The sequence below is a fragment of the Lampris incognitus genome, chromosome 4 (genome assembly GCF_029633865.1).
Source record: "Lampris incognitus isolate fLamInc1 chromosome 4, fLamInc1.hap2, whole genome shotgun sequence".
In the NCBI taxonomy this organism is placed as follows: Eukaryota; Metazoa; Chordata; class Actinopteri; order Lampriformes; family Lampridae; genus Lampris; species Lampris incognitus.
In genome coordinates this window covers 27,983,451-28,006,473 of record NC_079214.1, presented here as the reverse complement: position 1 = coordinate 28,006,473, position 23,023 = coordinate 27,983,451, and the positions used below count along the sequence as shown (strand labels likewise).

The window sequence follows — 23,023 nt, the reverse complement described above, 5'->3', positions numbered from 1 at the left end:
CGGTACTCGGGAGAACAATGGGGCTGGCTAGCTGCTGCTGGGTGAAGGGACTGAGGGGAACAAGGGGCGGGAGAGGGGCAAGTGGAGCATCACCGCCAATAACCTCTACAACATATCCAACACTGTTTGTTCTTTTCTTTTTAAGGATCATCGACGGTTGATTAAACAAAAAAGAAGAAAAGAAGAGTGCACCTGCCGTCTGTCGCATTCTTGACCAGGGGACCATGATTTGCTTATCGCTACCCTAAAGTTAAGCTTTTACTTACTTAAACAATGCCAAAACAATCAGGTTTTCACTTGACAGAAAAGTGAAACAGACGATCTTACCGAGTGGTACACCAACCAGAGAAAACTGATATTGGAAGACTAAAAAAAAATAATTAGTGGACGCTCTCTCTCTCTCTCTCTCTCTCTCTCTCTCTCTCTCTCTCTCTCTCTCTCTCTCTCTCTCTCTCTCTCTCTCTCTCTCTCTCTCTCTCTCTCTCATATTCCGACACAGCCAAGCTAATGTTACAGCCCACTTCCATCAGCTATAATATAAGCTATGCAAGAACAAAATGGGCAACATACGACTATTTAAATAGTATATATTATAGGCTAATAGGGAATCGACTGAAAGACTGGTTGAGTTCAGTACACTGACAGAATGTACAAGATTTTTTATCGACATGATTGGTTCGTTTACCTCTCCATGTAGAGTATCAGCAATAACATATCTGTATGTTTAACAGAAACACTCTGGTAAAATCTAATCAGATGAGGGCAATTGGCATAATAATAATAATGATGATGATGATGATGATGAAGATAATGATAACTTTATATTGCGCTCTTCAAAACAAAGTTACGAAGTGCTTTACAAGACAGAAAAAAGGTAAGCAAACAAAGATTAAAAACAATTTAGAAACAGTTTAAAAGTTAAACAATTTTGGGAAGGAAATATAAAAGCAAAAGGAGTTGCATATGAGGAAAATAAAACAAGGAAACTAAAACAATGTATAATAATTGAAATAGTTAATAATCAATAAATAAATAGTAATAAAATATAAACGAGATAAACAAATAATAAATTCAGATCACAAATCCTGAATAAACACACTTGTAAACATATCTTTATGCATGCTCAATAATCCAAGAAAGTTGAATCAGGTCATATGGACACAACGTTCACCGACAGAAACCTGATACCTATAGGTTTATTAGGTCATTAACATGAAAAACTTTGGAGACCTGAAAAGAACAAATGCAACATTAAATGAAATGTGCTACTGTAAGGGGGAATCTAGTAACGGGTTGATAACCCATTTAAAATTGAGATTTTAAGAAGGGAAAGGGGGCGATTTCTCGTTTTAGGGCTTGTGTTGTAACAAGCTGCTCTTTTTTCTCGCGATATCTGGTGCAATGAGCCTAACTGGGCAGCAGGTAGGCACATTTGATAAGATTTCACTGAAGACTCTACCGTATCTGTGGTCAGGGAAATGCTAAATCCTAAAATTACAAAGATAGTTCTAAAACACGCCAAAAAGCCCACAGCCTGCGACTGCTAATATGTTCAAGTGACTTTGTGGTAGGGGAAACAAAACAAAAAAATCCAGTGTCGCTTAGCAGATATGGTAAATACTTGTCAGTGATTTGTTGCTTGCCAAATGCACAGTATAGCATTACCATCTAGTGGTCAGGATGCTACTGCAGAAGTGACGCTTTACGAAATCAGAGGATGAATCATCAGAGAGTTGAATCAGTTCATCTGGGTACAGCGTTTGGTGACAGAAACGTGTCATCACTCATGTAACTGACCTCTTCAATCTTCAGTCCTCTAAGCTTGAGACAGACAAGTACTAGTCTCAATGCTTTAGAAGGCCTCTGGGTGGTGGAGGTCTCAACAACCTCAGGAAGTGTGAGCTAGTTCCTCCAATCATGTTCAGTTGTTATAGTATGGCATTATAAAACAATTTTATTTCTCTCATCCTAACAGCAAGTGATTCTAAGGCCTTTCTGATTATTATCTGTTGTTGTGGCTATGAGACTGAGGAAGTAGAGATAGGTAAGAGCAACCCAAGTGGTTATCTAAAGATTACCACCTCAACTTGATGATGGCATAGTTATACATGGCACCGTTAGGCTAACATCAATAATGTGTTGTTCTCTTCCTTGGTCTGAACAAACTGCTCATGCATTTTTCTTATTGAGCACACAGGACCAAATGACAGGGTAACGGATACACTAAAACAATAGAGTAAATGTGATGGCTCCTGTGTGGAATATGGAGTGTGACAATTGATTAACGAGGTTTCCCATATTGATTCTAGGTCAGCCTCACAATCTGACTTGTGAAGTCAGTTTCGGTTTCGAGAGGAACTTCTCTGCTCTGGTCCGGTGGTACAGCAGCAATGCCCAAAATGAAGACATGCTTCTGATGCAGGCGGAGAGTCAAAAGTGAGTGAGTAGGTGAAGGTGTCGCAAAATACAACATTTCTGCTGGATGAATATACTTGTCCATGCCAAATGCTTCTTTTGCAACAGGAGCTACGAAACCATGTCATTTTTTCTTGACACACATCAGGTTATTAGTATTAAGTCCTCCCATCTCTGCTATTGCCGTGTTTTGGCATGCAAGTGCTATCCTTTACTACACCTCTGCTTATGTTTGCTGGTGGGGGCTTTGTAAGTTACAAGTCATTAGTTATCTGGCATGGCAAGCGCAACATGTTTCAGTTGAAAAGGGAAGTAGTTTAACTTCTGTTTCTCCTCAAGACAAAAATCACAGAGCCCACCGAGTTGCGGGTCATACACATAGCTGTAATACAAGAGGAAGTTTTTATTTTTTGTGATTGTAAGAATACACTACACCCTCAAAATATTTAAGTGAAGGGGGGACTGGCCAGCCATAGTTATAGATACAGGGATTGCCTGTATTAAGGGTAGATAACAGGCGATTGACTCATATTGAGGTATGCATGGCAAAATTGGGGAAAACTATCCACCAAAATGAAATACTTAGTAATTTAAAAGTGAACAGCAAATATTAAAAGTTTATGATTTAGTTTCACACTGCTATCTAATGATATATACATTGATATATACTGCCAGAGACCTCTAAGCCTTTCTAAACCTAATATAATTCAGACATATTATGGTCCAAGCCACATTTGACGACATGGGAAAGTATCTAATGATTTATTTATTTTTTTTACCAAAATGTGTTTCAGTAAAGCTGCTTGCTTTAGTAGTATTTTATCCCACTGCACATTTGTCCTGGTCACTGAGATGGGAATAACCATGCATATGAAATGACTGGAAATATCTGTATACTACAAATCACGCTGGCCAAAAACAAACCATGATAAAGGGAGAATTTCACAAAAACACATGCACACACATGCACAAAAATAAGACCTCTATATATACATATGCTTGTGCAAACACACACACACACACACACACACACACACAAACAGAGATGTAAATACCCTTGTTTGCATGAAAAAGGTAAACAAGCACAAATATATGTATATAGTATACCAAGGTGCACAAACATATGTGTGAATACTCCACAGGGACTAATAAGCTAAAAATGTCACGCCTTATTTTACACTATCAAGCATATGCTACAGGACGGAAACGGAGGTGTTTTGTTTTTTGTTTTGCTTTTTAATAATAATAAAAATTTGGTAAATTGCAAGAATTTGTGAAAATGTTGCTAGTATCTATGTGGGGACTAAGGTTCAGCTTGATAGTGTACAGAATTGTTGCGGCTTCTCTTTTTTAGAATTGATAATTGATGTATAGTCTACGCCATGAGAGGTCCCACAGAACACCCACACTACTAGTGTCTCTGTATTTTCTGCCCACCATATTGATATAAGCCTATATCTTGCTATAGGGGTAAAAATGCCTTGCAGAAAGGCAGCAACGCTGGGGCATCCTCACCAAACCTTTACAGGATGTGGTTTGGTCTCTAAATGAGGGTTTAGCATTATTGTACCAGCTATATTTCCCCTTAAGAAAGGTCTGTGGGTGTACATTTGTTTGTTGGCAACATCTTTTGTGTTTTTCTCGACTGACATTCTTCAACATGAGTTCACTAAATAAAAAATGAAAAAAATCATCAAAAATCATCAAATTTACTACACTGTGGCCTTATTTCAGTGTACGCACCATTGTACGAACCTTTGGAAAAGTATTGCATATATATTTTAACATTATGAATAAAAAACAAAAGAAACATTAGTAATAAATAATGAAAGAAAATCATATGGACATTGTGACTTTACACACTGGTGAGAAAATTACTTGTGAGGGCAACCTACAGCGAGCCATTTTAACATTATTAGTTTCTGTTTTTACAAGACCTTGTAATACACCAAAGTAAGCCAATTATGAATTAGTTGCCTAAAAAGGTTTTGTGTCCCTCATTTCACTGCTACTCCACTCAGCAGAGAGGGGGTTTGATGCATTGTTGTCGCACGTGTGGAGCCCTCCCTCAGAGGAGGGTGTAGAGGGCTCCATTTGGGTTTTCACCATCAGGCCCTGGTGCAGGTGAAGAAGGTAAGCCTCCTTGATAAAAAAAAAACAAAAAAATTGTGTTTCTCTGTTTATTTGTATGCACGCTGCCGCTTCAGCGAGATAACAACAGACCAGTAAAGGCATGTTTTGTGAACGTGTATCTGACAGCGTCTCTGTCAGAACCAGCAACTGAGGAGGGCTCTGCCACCCAGAGGCAACTGGAGGTATTACCGTCTCAGGTATTAGAAGACCGGTGGGCCTACCGCCTCTGTCTGCAAGAGAGAGACATTCTACCAGGTGGAGGTCAGAGATGGGGAGCGTGGTGATGGTGGTGGTGGGGGGGGTGATCATCTGACTCTCTTTGACTAGCCAGTCTCCTGACAGGTTTCCCTTTGTTCCAGCATACACAGATGACGTGGTGCACGTGTTAAGGAGAAGTAGAATGCTGATCTGCATGTCTACTCAAATCCAGTCGTCCTCCTTCAGAAAGGAGCAATAAGAACTGTAAACAAAACCACTTACAGAGAGCCTACAAACCCACTCTTTATCAAATTGAAAGCCCTAAAATTTAAGGATTTGGTTGACTTCAAAACAGTTCAAATCATGTACAGAGTAAAAAATCAGCAGTTACCAAGCAGTGTCCAAAGGTTGTTCCAAAGGAGGGAAAGTAAACAGGATCTCGGAGGAATATGTACAGTCAAAAAACAACTAGTGAGGACAAATGCAAAACTTCATTGCATATCCATCAGAGGAGATAATCTATGGGACAACTGTAGAAAAGAATCGAAGATGTGTACATCAATAAGTACTCTTAAACAGCTCTTTGTAAATAACATATTGAACAGCTATAGGATGGATGAACAAAGAGGTGGACTGGAATAACATGACATGACACATGACGTGTGAGGTGCCTTGTCTGACTTGAGCTGTTTTGTTTATTTTAATCTCTATGCATTGGTCTTTATTTTATTTTTTCACTTTTGTTTTGTTGAGGAATTTTTGTTGTGGTTTGACTTGACTGATAATGTATAAAAAAGGGGTAGGACCAAAAAAGTTCTTTACTTCGTCCTACGCCCTTTTCAAACATGGACTCGTCATTACTTGTGTTGTTACAGAGAGTTTGCAAAATATGTTCACTGCTCTTTCCATTTGTTTTTGTATTCCTGCCTATATATTGTATTTTGTTATTTTACATAACAAAATTTTACAACCAGAGGGTTAGGCAACTTTGTGATTAGATTTGTCTGTATATTTTTGATTGAAAACAAGTTTTTTTTTGTTTTGTTTTTTTTTGGGGGGGGGGTATAAACTGCTAATGGTTATGTTATGTTACAGACAGCAAAAAGTGTCTTTGTTGAAACATTTGCCTCCAGTGAAAAATATCAATAGTGTAGCGAATTCAGGGGGCAGTCCGGGAACCGCCACGCGAACCCATGTCCCCCACTCCTCAAGCAACAACGTTAACCAGTCGACTGAAGGGTCCTCCCCATTAGTCAAGGACCAAGGTGTCCACTTATCCATGCACGTTACAATAGGTTATTGTAGATTACAGGAAGTTGAATCAGCTCATCTGAACACAAAGTTTACTGAGAGAAACGTTTCATCGCCAGTGTTCATCAGTGACTTCTTCAACTGACTGCAGGCATCCCCATCCACAGAATCCCCATCCTTAAAAACAATACAGGGGCGTAACGACCGACACCAACGATCAGTTTCATATGCAAATTACCGTGACCATTAACTAGGGGTTCAATGGCCATGTGTACTTGTCACAGAGGATTGGAGGAATAGTTGCAATCACAGCATTGTAAGACGATGATAGATATACTCTTAGCCCCCCCCCCCGGTTCAGGGATGGTCGTTCCCTCTTAACACAGATGGCTTCTTGGACACTCCGTTCAAACCAGCGTTCCTCCCTGTCAAGGGTGTGCACATCCTCATCATTGAAAGAGTGGCCAGTGGCCTGTAGACTGGGTGTAGACTTGCGGAGTCCTGGCTTGACGTGTTAGCTCTCCTGTGTTGTGCCATCCTCTTGGCCAGGGTCTGTTTGGTCGCCATCAGTCACCATTTTATAATGCTGTGAGTGCAAATATTCCCCAATCCTCTGTGAATAGTACACATGGCCATTGTAACTCTAGTTAAAGGTCACGGGAATTTGCATATGAAACTGATTGTTGGTTTCGGTCGTTATGCCACTGTACTGTTTATAAGGGTGGGGATACCTGCAGTCAGCTGAGACTGAAGAGGCCACTGAGATGAGTGATGAAACGTCTCTCTCAATAAACGTTGTGTCCAGATGAACTGATCCAACTTTCTGTGATTTCCTTACCTGGATTATTGAGCATGCATGAAGACAGTGAAAGAAGCAGTTTTTGGGACCAGTTTATTTCAGCTTAATTTTCTAAAAAAAGTTTCAAATGGTGTGAAAGAACATTTTTTTGAGATAAGATAATAACATAGTTGCCCATTTGTATTGTATACATGTATTGCAAAATCATAAAAACTGTAGCTTTAAAATCGTGACATGTTAGGAATATTTTTAACCATAAAAAAGCAGAAGGGCAGAAAAAGAAGCAGGTAAAAATGATTTCCAACAGGGAGACATACTGAGACAACATGCCATGACATAAACCACATTGAATCAAGTCCCCTGGAAGGACAGTTGACTTTCAGTTTGATTAAAAGATAATGAAAAATAACTACCACCAATATAACTCCCTATATATATATATATATATATATATATATATATATATATATATATATATATATATATATATATATATATATATATATATATATATATATATATATATATACATACATACATACATACATACATACATACATACAACTGATGAGTGCGCGACACACGAAACAAGCTTGTACTGTTATGTATTAAACGTTTTTTTCCTACAGTTATATATATATATATATATATATGAGAAATGACAAGGCTAACACAAACAGGCACAATGGCAAACATACTGTTCAAATCTATATAAACTGAGCTGTTTTCATTTGTGACGGTTTTCTGTGAAAACAAGCCTGCAAACCTCATTATCATACATGAGTAGGTACAGCACAATCAGACAATTTAAATAACAAACCTAGACAATGCTAGGTTTTTAATTCGTAACAATGTTTTTCCTGTACTGTATATCAGGTAGAGGTTTTGTGCAGTATTTAGTGTATATATATATATATATATATATATATATATACACAACCCAGTTAAATTCTTTATGAGACAGCTTGTTTCATGCTATGAAACAAGCTTGTACTGTCTCATAAGAGACTAACTGGATTATTTTGCTCCTTATTTGTTGAGCACTTTCCCTACTGTTGAGTGTTTCTTTTCACAAAGTTATATATATATATATATATATATATATATATATATATATATGTGTGTGTGTGTGTGTGTGTGTGTGTGAGAAATGATGTGGATGAAGAAAACGTTAATTCTACATTTATGATGTGGTTGTTTTTTTGGTTTTTTTTTACATTTGTTCTTTTAGGTTATCTGGTCAAATAGTGTACTGTGCTACAAGCTTGTAATGGATTCTAAGAAATCTCTTCAACCCCCCCCCCCAAATGTACCCAATCCAGGTGGAAAGATCTTTTTTTTTATTATTTGATAAAGTGTTTATAACATGAATAGCAATGGTGAGTAAATAATGACACAGCAGCATCGTGGAATATTGCAACCAAAAGCTGTCTGCAGAATGCCTGTCCGCTATGATCACGTTCTAACTGCACTTAAGCTCCCATGTACACTGTGCCCAACATGAGTGGATAGTCGTTAGTTGGTGCATCAAAATATTGCATAGTGCATTCCTTTGTTTTGGTCTTTTAGTAGTATATACAATATTATCATATCACCCCGTTAAAAAAGGGGACTACAATCTTGCTCAATAGAAACCAGTTCTTAAAAAACTTTTTTGGTTATGTGAACAATATGTGATTTATGCCTCCTGGCATGCCAATGACTGCTGGGATAGGCCCCAGCATCCCTGCCACCCTGAGAACAGGATAAGTGATCTGGTTAATGGATGGATGGATGGATGTGATTTCCTATCCTATTTATTCATTTTGATCCATGTAGAAGAAATACAATTAGTTTTATTTAAATTTGCTGCATCTTAAATTTTGACTTTTCGGGTGTCCAGGTAGTCTAGCAGTCTATTCCGTTGCCTACCAACACGGGGATCGCAAGTTCGAATCCCCGTGTTACCTCCGGCTTGGTTGGGCGTCCCTACCAACACAATTGGCCGTGTCTATGTGTGGGAAGCTGGATGTGGGTATGTCTCCTGGCCGCTGCACTAGCACCTCCTTTGGTCGGTCGGGGCGCCTGTTTGTGGGGGGGGGGGAGGGGGAACTGGGGGGAATGGTGTGATCCTCCCATGCGCTACGTCCCCCTAGAAAAACTCCTCACTGTCAGGTGAAAAGAAGCAGCCGGCGACTCCACATGTATTGGAGGAGGCCTGTGGTTGTCTGCAGCCCTCCTGGATCGGCTGAGGGGGTGGAGCAGAAATCGGGACAGCTCGGAAGAGTGGGGTAATTGGATGGGTACAATTGGGGGTGAAAAGCGAGAAATTTTTTTTTACTTTTGCTGTTGGATGTAAATATAGCTCTTAGTCAGTACAACTTAGGAAAAAAAAGGGGAAATGAAAAGAAGGAAGTGGAAGGAAGAGGGTTGCCGATGAAATAGGGAAGCTTTTAGTCATCATAGTCCATTCTTGATGGCTTATTGGATGGCACACTTGGTGCTCTACCACTATCACGATCATCATACGGCTCATCGTAGCGGTCATCGTGACGGCGATCTCTACGGTCGTCATAGCGGCGGTCGTTATCATAGTTGTGGTCATCGTCGTAGCGCTCCCTGTGGTCGGTGTACCTGTCACGCCTGTCCGAGTGGTTGCTGCGGCGGTCATCATAGTCACTGCGGCGGTCATCATAGTCACTGCGGTGGTCATCGTAGTCGCTGCGGCGGTCATCGTAGTCGGTGCGGCGGTCTACATCCCGCTCGGATCGCTCTTCATGGTGGTAGCGGCGGTCGGCGGGGTCCTTCTCATTGTCATAATCATGCCGTACATCCTCCTGCCTGTCATTATCCTGCCTTTCTCCTTTTTCCACAGGTTCTTTGTCAGGGAAAGCTCCTGGCTCACGAACCCTGCATACAGAGCACATAACGCTCATCATTTATGTACCACGTGTGTCTTCATCACGGTGAATATGTGTATTCTTTTGTTGTAACAGTAGGTGCATTACTCAGGTTGTGTGTGGGTATACTTCTGAGTGCATGTAAGCCTGCGTATGTGCATACATATGACCCTGTACGTGTGTGTAAGCATTGTATGTGTGTGTGTGTGTGTGTGTGTGTGAGTCTGTGTGGGTTAAGAAGATGATACCCCATGGTGTACTCTTCCTTGTTGTCATTCTTCTTTCGGCAACAGCAACAATATATGATGATAACGAGAATGACCAAAGCTGCTACAGCCCCTCCAATGATCCCTGCAGTGAAGCCAATGTTCATGGATGCTGTAGAATTGAAGAAGGATGGAGAGGAGAGGAGAGGAGAGGAGATTATCAGTGATGTATATGTATCTAACTGTTGCAATTATACAGTTAAACTAATTTAAGGCGTTGTGCTCACGTGGCATAACTTTGAGGGTGATGCTGCATGTGACAGAGCGGATCTTGTTTCTCGACGTACACGTGTAGTATCCTGATGTCTCTCTGGAGATATTGTAAAGGGACAGAATACCGTCCTCTGAAAATGAAATAGACTATTCTTTAGGGTCCAAATAAACCTGAAAGTACACACACACACACACACACACACACACACACACACACACACACACACACACACACACACACACACACACACACACACACACACACACACACTTCGAGACTATTAGTGTTATATACTGTCAGTGGTCCTGGGGTCTGCAAAGGCAACACGAGGCATATTCCTGACATCACGGCTTTCCCATTTGTAGGTGGGTGGTGGAGAGCCTTCCTCAGATACACAGGTCAGGTTGATGTTCTGCCCATACTCCTCATCCCCCTGGATCATACAAATAGGACTGGAAGGAGCCACTAGGGAATGGTGAGATTTAACATGATCAATTTTTCAAACTTTCCTCTCTGGAAATAGACATGATCACGGCAATGCAGTCAAAATTGTTAACAAATCCCTGCACCTTAAAAAGAGATTGCTTGACAAAATCCCGTTTTGAGAACTTGTTTGTTTGTTTGGGGTTAGCAACATGTTCACAGTTTGGTGATATAGTTTTTCTTTTGTCCGTCAGATTGATGAGGCTCATCTACATGTTTACTGTGATCATGTGGATGTTCTTGCCTTTTGTGTTTTGTGACTTATGGATAACTGAGTGATATGAATAATCAGTTGATTGATATGATTAATAAACTCAGGATGGTGAAGATTGGCCAACATGCTTGTTGAGATAACATCTTTCCAAACAGTCGTGAGGCATGCTCAATAATCCAGGTAAGAAAATCAAAGAACGTTGGAACCGCTTCAACCTTCGTTGATCTTTCCAAACAGTTTTTCTGTGATCATGGGGACGTTTTTCAATAAGTGATGGTTTGATTGTCATCTTGGGTGCTTCCTGTTGATGACTGCCATCAGGTGCAGATGCTGATTACTGACTGTGTAAAATTTGATTCAGTTGACTTCACATTTTGTCTGACATAGAACTCTGTTAGATCCGATTTTCACGATGAGAGCATATAACGATTATATTCCCTTTCTTTTCACGTTTACTTTTATCGACCTTGGACCTGTGAAACCTGGTTTTGGATCAATCAATGAAGTTGCAAGTGTGCACACTTCTAAGTGATCCTACCAGAAATGGCTCAGACATCTATTCAAATTATGAATACATGAATTCCATATATGCTTTGACGGTATTGATATAAAGCAATGTTGTTGTTTTTTTCAGACAACAATGCAAAATAATAATTTTGGCTTTAAGCCTGAGGTGGGGAAAACGTGTTTTCTTGAAACCGAGAACGTAGCTCTGTCAAATGAAATAACTGAGAAATCAAGTTTTTGAAAAAAATGTTTTCCTACAATGAATTTACAATGCTACAATGCACAAGAGAAGCCGACTATATAGTTTTTTGTTTATTTTTACTACTGTTATTAATCCCCGTGGGGCAATTCTTTCTCTGCATTTAACCCATCCAAGCTGTGTAGCTAGGAGCAGTAGGCAGCCACCGTGCAGCACCCGGGGACCAACTCCAGTTCTTCTTGCCATGCCTCGGTCAGGGACACAGACAGGAGTATTAACCCTAACATGCATGTCTTTTTGATGGTGGGGGAAACCGGGGCACCCAGATAAAACCCACCACGGATGCATTTTTGATGCATTGAGAGCACAATAATAAAGAAAACGCCAACCAAAACATTTTTTCGGTCGCAACTTTTGCAAAAATGTGTTGTGGCTAAGCACAAATTGTGTATATTCCCTCAATGCAGAATATTCAAGAGAGTTGAATCAGTTCATCTGGACAAATTTATTGAGAGGCATGTTTCATCACTCATCTAAGTGACCTCTTCAGTCTCAACTGACTGCAGGTGTCCGCACCATTCTAAACAATACAGTGGCATAACGACCAAAAGCAATGATCGGTTTCATATGCAAATATGGATGTGACCATTAATGAGTTTCAATGGCCACAAAACACATCCAAAATCTACAAGAACTACAAGAACACGTATATCCAAACTAACACATATATCTAAACTAAACAAGAAAAAAAAAATCGCTGTCCAGGAGAACGAACACCAGCCAGGATGACTGTCGGAACTGCTGGTCTGCATGGGCTAGCAGTTAGTTTAGCCTGCCCCGCTTCCATGTCCTGTTAGACCACCCTCAGTGTTTCCTCTTCGGGCACAGCTCCTTGGACCCACAAGACACAGCAGACCAAGCTTCCTCAGCTGATCCAATGCCAGCTCTCCCAGTCAGACACCTTCGATACACATTCCCGGACTCCACACGACGACACTAAGAATACAGTCAAGGCTAGGCGAGGCCGCTGCCAGACCGCCCTCGATGTAGTTGCAATCACAGCATTGTAAGATGGTGACAGATGTACTCATAGCCCTCTCCTCGATTCAAGGATGGTCATTCCCTTTTCACATATGCCCCTTTTCTACTACATGGTACCGGCTCAACTCGACTCGCATAGTGTCATTTTCCATTACCGTAACAGTACCCCCCCAGTGTACCTGCTCCAGTTTTTTTTTTGGAACCACGACAAAGGTGGTACCAGAAAAGTGGTAACAGTTACCAAAATGCTGGTACTTTCCAGTAATGGAAAACGAAAAAGTTGAGTCGAGTTGTGCCAGTACCATGTAGTGGAAAAGGGGCAATAGATGGCCTCTTTGACTCCCCATTCAAACCATCGTTCCCCCTATCAAGGATGCTCTCATCTTTGAAAGAGTGGCCACTGGCCTGTAGATGGGTGTAGATTGTAGCGTTCTGGCCTGATGTGTTAGCTCTTCTGTGTTGTGTCATCCTCCTGGTCAGCATCTGTTTAGTTTCCCTGATGTACAAGTCATGGCAATCGCCCCGACACACTATATTGCTGTTTGTGCCGGGGTATCCAATCCTTGGGGTGGACCAATTTCTGGTGCAGCGTATTTTGGGGTTTGAAAGCAATTGAGACATGGTGTTTGGAAAATACGCGTCGTAACTGTTCCGATACTCCCGCCGCATACTGAATCACCACTGGTTCACACTTAGGCAGCTGTTGTTCTTCTCCTCTCGTTGATTGGCTAGTGACCTGTTTGGGCGTCTTGCTAGCTTTGACAAATGCCCAGTTAGGATAACTACACTTAATCAGGGCCTGTTTAATGTGGGATTTCTCCCCTTCCCCAGCCAGTGTCGGTGGGGAAGGGGAGCTTCAGCTCGGTAGTACAGCATCAGCTCGGTAGTACAGCATCCTGATGACTCTTAGTTTGTACTCCAGTGGACGGTGAGAGTCAAACATTAAGTACAGATCAGTATGTGATGGTTTGTGGTAAACATCAACAACCAAATGTCCCTCATCACCAATTGCAATTTCAGTCTAAGAAAGCTAACCTGTTGTGTTTCACATCCTCCCTGGTGAACTTGATGCGGTTGTACACAGAGTTAATGGGGTCAGTGAATTGTGGTACATCCTGAGATTTAATTTTAACCCAGATGTCGTCCACAAATCTGAACCAATGGGTAGGTGGTGGCCCCGCTGCCATTTTACAATGCTGTGATTGCAAACATTCACCAATCCTTTGTGAATAGTACACGTGGCCATTGTAACTCTAGTTAATGGCCACACCCATATTTGCATATGAAACTGATCGTTGGTTTCGGTCGTTATAAGGTCGTTATAAGGGTGGGGATAGCTGCAGTCGATTGAGACTGAAGAAGTCACTTTCCCAACCCAGTCCTCCAGGACCCCCTATTCTACAGATTTTCTTTGCAACCCTAAATAGGTACCTGTTTGTAGTTATTCAACCAATCAGCAATGAATTATGTCAGATGTTGCACACCTTGCATAAGTAAGTGCTGTGAGATGATTGGTTGAGTAAGTACAAGCAGGGCTACCTATGCAGGGTTACAATGAAAATCTGCAGGATAGGGGGTCCTGGAGGACTGGATTGGGAAACACTGAGGAAACATATCTCCCGATAAACGTTGTGTCCAGGTGAACTGATTCAACTTTCTTTGATTTTCTTACCTGGATTATTGAGCATGCATAAAGAAATTCAATTATATAGACTATGAAACAGATTACTCTTGAATATCAGTGAAATATAAATGCATCCCATAAATAGAGCCTGCAACTTATTCACTCTCCTACAACTGACTGTTTATTGACTGTGAAACATGTTGGCTTGGATTTGCTGTAAGTATAAATGAAGTGATAGTGAAATGAAAACGAAGCCCATTACCCATCACCACCAGACGCGTGGTGTCCACCAGCTTGCCCGTATCATCCCCTGGGATTTGAACACGACACTCAAACACCTTGTTGTCTTCTAGTGTAATAGAGTACAATATCAGGTTTGCCTTTCCTTTGGCAATGTCCTGGTCTAGTGACGCCCGACCTTCATACTTGGGTGCAATGTCAGTTGTTCTTTTTGTTGAATAGTGTGTGAGGACCAGGGACTGTTGGACAAAAAAAAAAGAAGAAGATAGCCCAAGAACATTAAAACTTGCACAAAGTTCTCTTTTCTCCATTTTCAGTCTACTTTGTTCTTGTTTACCTGTATTACAATTGGTACCAATAAAATGGATAGAGAGAGAGAGAGAGAGAGAGAGAGAGAGAGAGAGAGAGAGAGAGAGAGAGAGAGAGAGAGAGAGAGAGAGAGAGAGAGAGAGAGTGAGTGAGTGAGTGAGTGAAAGGTTTATTTGTCACATACAAGTACAATAAGCAGTAAAACGCTTCAGAGTTGCCAGTAAGTGTTTCATTGTACACTACTTTCTGTTTTCCTGGCGCTAAGGGGACTGTCATCATGGAGAACGTCCCCAGCATCTTAGCTGTTCATCCACTCGCCCGTCACGTTGTCCTTCACACTGGCTGTAATGATATCCAGTCAGACCTCAGAAATATTGAAACGCAACTTCAGCAAACTTCATGACTCCCTCTCGGTTCAACCCAAGCTGCAGCTGCACATTGAGTTTCAGACTCAATCAAAATCAGAATTAGAATACTTTATTTATCCCCGAGGGGAAGTTGAGTTTCCACAGCTGGTTGCACTCAACCTGTGCACTCCGGAAAATAGCTTTTGTTGACAATTTCAATCTCTTCTGAAATCGCCCTGTTCTTCCATCGAGATGGTATCCACCCAAATGACCTGTCTTTTAATTATATTACTTTTTTAATTACTAATTCTAAGCACATTTTATGTACTTTGTACTCTTTTAATTGTACTTAATATATCGTCACCTTCTTAAAATAATGGCCTAAGTCATATTTTCAAGTTTTTCGAAAAACAAAATAAACTGAAACTGAAACAAAATTTGTCGGTTTACTCTGTTTTTTTTTTTAAACTTGAAAATATGACTTGGGCAATTATTTTAAGAAGGTGACCATATGATTGTTCCTATTTGTTTTTATTTACTCTCTTTTAATTATATTTCATATGGTTGTTCCTTTTCTGTTTTTATTTGTGTAAAGCACACTGAATTGCCCTGTGTAAGAAATGTGCTATATAACTAAACTAAACTTGCTTGCTTGTATGTGAAGTATTATGTGCCAAATAAACCTTTGAATCTCGAATCTACTGTGTATTCGACTCTGAACGTCTCTTAAGCGGTCGAATAATACACACAGATAGATAATAGCTATGTATAAATACGTGCACACACAAGACACTCGGACATAAAAGCGGTGGAGTTTGTGTTGTGTGTGTGTGTGTGTGTGTGGAACCGACCTCGGGAGTCCCAGGTTTGGCTCCTTCTGCGGTCCAAGTGACAATAACCAAACCGGGCTTCTCGTCTTTCGGCTTGAAGGTGCACGGCAGTGTGATATTGTTGCCTCTGGCAACTTCATACACATCCTTCTCAATGTTCACATCCAGGGCCATGGCCTTTGAAAACACTGTGGCAACAGGATTAAAAAGGGGGAGTTAGTTACCTCAACTCACCCTATGCGCATATAAAATGACCTGAGAAAAGCCCGACTCAGCTACAAACACAGAATCCTTTGACTGTTGGTGTACATTACTTCATGTTTGAGTATCTGCCCTCTCATCAGTGGTTCAGAGGGGGAAGTGTTTCAATAGCTTCGGCGATACCCACCCGACGCCGCCACCACGCGTTATGACATGTTTCAAGCTGCAACTGCAACGCGTCAAGATGTCGGATGACTGGGAGAACAGGCGCTCCCTTATTAGAATACAATGTATTTTCCAAGTCAAAATAAATAAATGATTAAATGAATAACCTTAGACATCAACTCTGGGCTCCTTTTTAGGTCAAGATATATTTACAATTTAATTGCAACTTAAAAGTTGTGCACATGAGGTACGATCATAAGGCTTAATGGTAAAGTGGACCTAGTAGAGTTTAAACAGGCCATGTTTAACAAGTAAAGGGGAAAAAACTATATTGAGTCATATACGTCCATATATATATATATTTGCTTGCATGATAATTACATTACTATGTGTAACATTCTAAATATCAAGTAATCACCAGAATAAGTAAAGCTTTTGTTTCTTTATCTTTCTTTCTTTCTTTCTTCTTTTTTTTTTACATTCCAGGTTGGTGAAAAGTACGGAACCAGGTGCGGCAAATGTATAGCTCTCATCTCCATAAAGGTGTAATGACATAAAACTCACCGAGACACATCAAACTCAAGGTAAAAATCCGTTCCTCCATATCCACGTATGACTTTGGATTAACCTTATTGTAGACCAAGAGCAGTTTATTTATTTCAATTTAGATAAAATCCGGGCACGTCTGGCGTCTATTTGCATTGGAAATTGTGCGTTGCGTCGCCACAGGCAAGTGCAGCTCAACCAAATGACACCACTGTCCTCCAGTGAAATCACTTGTTTTGAGGGCTGTGGTCCCGCCCCTCTCTTATTCTAACCGCTGGTCGTGTCGTAGCTTGTCCTGTTGTCTGCTTTCTTAGTACTGAATGCTTACAGTCACACTCCTCTCGCGTTTACGTTACTTGTGCTTTTTTGCTGTTATTCGTGATCCCCCCTCCCCCTTGTGCTGAATCCCAATTTAGCCATACAGCCCAAATGAAAATATTGCCATTTGATTCAGTTGCCTAAAAAAAAACTAAGTGACATCTTCAGTCATCTTCACACTTGCACGTTCATCCGGATGAACCGACTCAACCTTCTTTGATTTTCCTACCTGGGTTATTGAGCATTTGGGAGGATGCTCAACAATCATAAGCATTGGAGGGAATGCTTATGAATGCTTGACTTATTTGACAGAAAAGCGCAACAAAGGGATTTAAAGACAGTCAAGAAGACGAAAGCGCACAGTGTCTGTGGGTGACACAAGGAACAACAGACGGGAGTTACTGGGACATGACACTCGTCCAGTTAGACTGGTTTGACAAGGACACGTCGAGCGGTGAGAGCTCACACAATCCTAAAGAAACTCACCCTGTCAGAGGCCGTATAGGCCATATTCCATACTTTACATATTCCATACGTTATTTTGGAAAAAGGGTCTATACGGCCTCTCATACACCCAGCCCCCCCCTCTCTCTCTCGCTCTCTCTCTCTCTCTCTCTCTCTCTCTCTCTCTCTCTCGCGCGCGCGCGCGCGCGCACACACACACACACACAAACACACACACACATACACACACACAGAAATGTGTACCCGCCCAAACTGTTTTTTTTACTCGTCGTTAGTTAGGAGAGGGGGTGGGGGTGGGCTGAATCACCGGCGTAACCACGTTATGTGCAGTAAGTTACAACGTATTTATAACATTGACCCGTATCCAGTCACATCGATCTCGGAAAGCCCGGTTGCGACGTAAGACGCGTGGAATTAAAATTAGCTTGGAAAATAAAAAATAAAAAACGCAATAAATCTGTTCTGAAGAGGTATATGCTACCGTAGCGTCCTTTATTGTGTCTACTAACAGTACTACACGTCAAGTCAAGTCTCATAACCTTTTACATACTCCTGCGCCATACAACAGTTGTATGAGGACATGATGCATGGCACATACAGCACCTCCCGTGTTAATGTACGGTCGTCTCCCTGTCCTCTGTTAATCGTATGGTATGTATAAGATGTGTATATATATTTACTGTATACGAGGCTCTCTACAAAAGGCGAAAACGAATATCCTTAGGTGTCAGTAAATGCCGATTTTTTTTTCGGCTACGGAAACAACAGACATGACACTTACAGCAGGATATTGTCATGGCTGAAATGTGTTTAAAACTAAGATGCGCTTTAGGCAAAAGCTGAATCCAGATTTGCTGTTGAAATGAAGACAGCGGTGACAGCCGCATCTTGAATTGGATTCGCACCATTTTGTGACTTTTTGCCCGACCGTCGCTCCGTGGTGCGCGGCGGTGTAGCGCCCTCTACTGGATGCATCTGGGACGTGATTCAGTCCAGACTGGTTTTGCAGAATTCTCCTTTCTCTAATCCAATATATGTTCCTCTTTTCTGTGGCGAAGTTCGTTTACTCGACGAAAGTGTGGATTTGAATACAATACAGCGGTTTCTTTTCGTGCATGGAAACTTTTTTCATTTTGTCCGTCTGTTTTTCTTATTTTGTTTTATTCAATTCAACTCAATTCAATTCAATATGTGCTTTATTGGCATGACATACGTTTGTGTACATATTGCCAAAGCATGTAAAACAACAACAACACAGTACAACAATGATTATAATAATAACAGTAACAACAACAATTATTATTATATCAAACAACAACAGTAGCAATAGGTGCCGTCACCCACTGTCTCTCAGGTTGTGGCAGGAAATATTGTAACGTGCATGGATAAGTAGACACGTTGGTCCTAGACTAAGGGGTCGGACCCTTTAGTCGACTGGTTAATGTTGTCGCTTGCGGAGTGGGAGCCATGGGTTCGCGTCCCGGCTGTGGCGACGGTCTCCCAGACTGCCCCCCGAATTCGCTACATTGGTGTCAAAAGTGGGATGGAGCGACTATACAAATAGAGTTTTTTATTATTATTATTATTATTAGTGTAACGTGCATGGATGAGTAGACACGTTGGCCGCTAGCTGACGAGTCTAACCCTCTAGTCGAGCGGTTAGCGACGTCTCCCGCGGTGCGGGCTATACAGGTTCGCGTCCCGGCCGCGACAGTTCCTGTGGTTGCCCCCCGCATTCGCTACATTATTATTACACTGTACATTTATACATAATTATTATGTTCTAGAGATGATCGCTTACTGAGGTAACAAGTTTGTCAACACTGACTGTTCTGCCCATAATGTGATTTATGTGTTCTTAAGTAACTTTAAACTTGAAGTGTTTGTATGTTCACATCACTTAATACACTATTTGATATGTGTCAACGTTTGAGTCGGACTTTGTTCTGATGCCCACAGAGATAAGTGAAGCATAAAGAGGTAACACCACAGGAAGTTTAGTAAACAAACCAAGCATTGTCGCCATTGTCACGCAAATTCGCGTTACTTCTATCTATCTCAATCTGTCGTGTTAATCCTTCAGAAAGCAATGACTGTAAGTGTTACATGATCATAAGACGTTTATAACTTAAATGTAATGAGTTTTGGTAACTTTGATAAAGTTTTTGATGTTTTGATAACTGAATACGATCGCTGCAACTGCGCTATGCTACTCGGTCAGACACGTTAGCATGGCTGCTAATAATGTGAGCTTATGGAATGTATTTTAAGTAAGCACTTTTCTATTTTCTCTTTTTATTTGTAGTTTCACTCCGATTCAATGTTGTCAACTTGACTGCTACAATTGGAAGACATTAAAGGAGCAAGAAGGCTCATTTTCCTGGCTCTTGAAAGGGAGTTTGGCTGGCTGTTTAATCTATGTTAACGCTTAGGAAGCACAACACGTAGAAAGAGCAGTACACTGACAGCAATTTCAATCAACATGCAAGGAGGAAGAAGCACCCCTAAAAACCTACTAACTAACATCCCATCTAGCTTGTCCCAAGCTCACAACCTATATCTTCATTGCCTGATGTTGCGTCGACTAAAACCAACAGCCACCTGACAATATGATTCCGACCATGCAACTGAAATGTTTAGCAAACACTCTGCTCCCAAACAACATTGATCTGAGCTCTTCTCTGTTACATAACGTCTCTCATTAGGGTGTGTACAGTCTGTCAGACACCAGAAAAAGCAGAAAATACATAGTTTGGGGACCTTTCTCGATTAAATACAAGTATCCCTACTGTTCACATTACAGAATCTTCATCAGTCCCCAGAACGTAGGGGAATATTCTCTGTGATTATTTGTCATATATACTTGAACATTAATTGTGCAAACGTGCTTGTACACATCCATGAGACAGAGTCAGTGTGACATTTAATATGACATACTGCATAACAAGCAGGGGGTTGAGGAAAATGACAGTTGTGGTAGAATTGAACTGTAAATTAGTCTTCTAAAATTAGTCACTTGATGCCCACAAAGCCAAGAAATGTTGATGTTCTGCTTGACATTTGCATGACATTTTGGACTTGATGAGTGAGTGACCTTTTTCCACATTATTACAGGTGAGTTTTCATATTTATGTAGCATTTTCTAAAATCACCCAGCTCAGTCAAAAGTGATAGTCAAGGTACACTGTGTGCAATATGTATACACATGTGTATGTGAGCTCACATTTTTTCCAGTTCACCCTCTCATCCTTCTCATCTTCTTTTTCCCTCACTCTCTTCTGCCTTGATATGGTTTTAGCCCACACGTGTCTTAAGTCAAGATATTTTTGAACCTCTATTTGCAGTCTTATCTCTCCTCTACATGCTGTGCCAAACCCTATGAAACATTCTATTTAGTATATCAAACAAAATGTCACACAATACTGCGTAGCACCTACCAGCAAAGCACAAAGATAAATGGGGATTAGCTCATTCTAATAGCTGTATCCCCTCCCAAGGGATTATCGACCATGATGGCACTGTTGTGTGTGCCTGATTCTGTACTTTTTATGTTGACCAGTAGGTAGCTGTCATCTGCTGATTTCTATAAACTTCAATTCTCCACTAAGGTAAATCCATCCATCCATTATCTGAACTACTTATCCTGCTCTCAGGGTCGCGGCGCCTATTCTAGTAGTCATTGAGTAGACTGTAGACTGTGCAGAACTGTAACAACTACAGAGGTATAAAGTTGATCAGCCACAGCATGAAGATTTGGGAAAGAGTAATAGAAGCTAGGTTAAGAGGAGAGGTGATGATCAGCGAGCAGCCGTATGGTTTCATGCCACGAAAGAGCACCACAGATGCGATGTTTGCTTTGAGAATGTTGATTGAGAAGTATAGAGAAGGCCAGAAAGAGTTGCATTGTGTCTTTGTAGATTTAGAGAAAGCTTATGACAGAGTGCTGAGAGAGGAGGTGTGGTATTGTATGAGGAAGTCAGGAGTTGCAGAGAAGTATGTAGGAGTGGTGCAGGATACGTATGAGGGAAGTGTGACAATGGTGAGGTGTGCGGTTGGAATGACAGATGGGTTCAAGGTGGAGGTCGGATTACATCAAGGATCGGCTCTGAGCCCTTTCTTGTTTGCAATGGTGATGGACAGGTTGATGTACAAGATCAGGCAGGAGTCTCCATGGACGATGATGTTCACGGGTGACATTGTGATCTGTAGCGAGAGTAGGGTGCAGGTTGAGGAGAGCCTGGAGAGGTGGAGGTATGCACTGGAGAGAAGAGGAATGAAAGTCAGTAGGAGCAAGACGGAATACCTATGCGTGAATGAGAGGGAGGACAGTGGAATGGTCAGGATGCAAGGAGTGGAGGTGACAAAGGCATTTGAGTTTAAATACTTGGGGTCAACTGTCCAAAGTAACGGGGAGTGCAGTAGAGAGGTGAAAAAGAGAGTGCAGGCAGGGTGGAGTGGGTGGAGAAGTGTGTCAGGAGTGATTTGCGACAGAAGGGTACCAGCAAGAGTTAAAGGGAAAGTTTACAAGATGGTTGTGAGACCAGCTATGTTATATGGTTTGGAGACAGTGACACTGACGAAAAGACAGGAGGTGAAGCTGGAGGTGGCAGAGTTGAAGATGCTAAGATTTTCACTGGGAGTAACGAAGAAGGACAGGATTTAGAACGATTATATTAGCGGGACCGCTCAGGTTGGACGGTTTGGAGACAAAGCAAGAGAGGCAAGATTGAGATGGCTTGGACATGTGTGGAGGAGAGATGCTGGGTATATTGGGAGAAGGATGCTGAATATGGAGCTGCCAGGGAAGAGGAGAAGAGGAAGGCCAAAGAGGAGGTTTATGGATGTGGTGAGGGAAGACATGCAGGTGGCTGGTGTGACAGAGGAAGACGCAGAAGACAGGAAGAAATGGAAATGGATGATCCGCTGTGGCGACCCCTAACGGGAGCAGCCGAAAGTAGTAGTAGAGATCCGTCTTATATAACAGATATTTCCGTGCAACAATACACAACAATCAATTCTCCCCGCCACATTTGGAAACCAAACTTGTGTCCTGAAGAGGGTTTTTGTCTTAACAATGCCCTAGTGTCCCTCGTGGGCGAGCTGTAGGACTCTGTTCTGTAGGGCTGTGAGGATGACGATTTTCATGTTTCTTACTATGATATCATCCATGGGTGACACTGTTAGTTCACTGCTAATTTGTTTTAACTGCTTCAGAATGGCAGTGTGTTGTGTGTCATGTGTGACTTTGTGCCACGTATTGTTTCTGATATGTGCACTGACCTTTTGTAGGATCGGATCTTTCCGAGTCTCCTCTTTAATCTCTGTGAGATTCATTGCTTTGGGTGTAGCGTGATGTGCCATGAAGTTGACATATTCCTC

General features: G+C 41.4%; 1 protein-coding gene across 1 annotated transcript; it reads right to left on the bottom strand.

The window, feature by feature from the left end:
* Positions 1–8,897: 8,897 nt before the first annotated feature.
* LOC130111848 (cell surface A33 antigen-like) lies at positions 8,898–17,034 on the bottom strand. The gene is made up of 7 exons (XM_056279145.1): positions 16,880–17,034; positions 15,971–16,137; positions 14,486–14,702; positions 10,450–10,620; positions 10,169–10,285; positions 9,924–10,053; positions 8,898–9,685 (listed from the first exon to the last, which is right to left on the bottom strand). The coding sequence occupies exons 1-7, from the start codon at positions 16,917–16,919 to the stop codon at positions 9,229–9,231; spliced, it is 1,299 nt and encodes a 432-aa protein (XP_056135120.1). The 5' UTR covers positions 16,920–17,034; the 3' UTR covers positions 8,898–9,228.
* Positions 17,035–23,023: the final 5,989 nt, after the last annotated feature.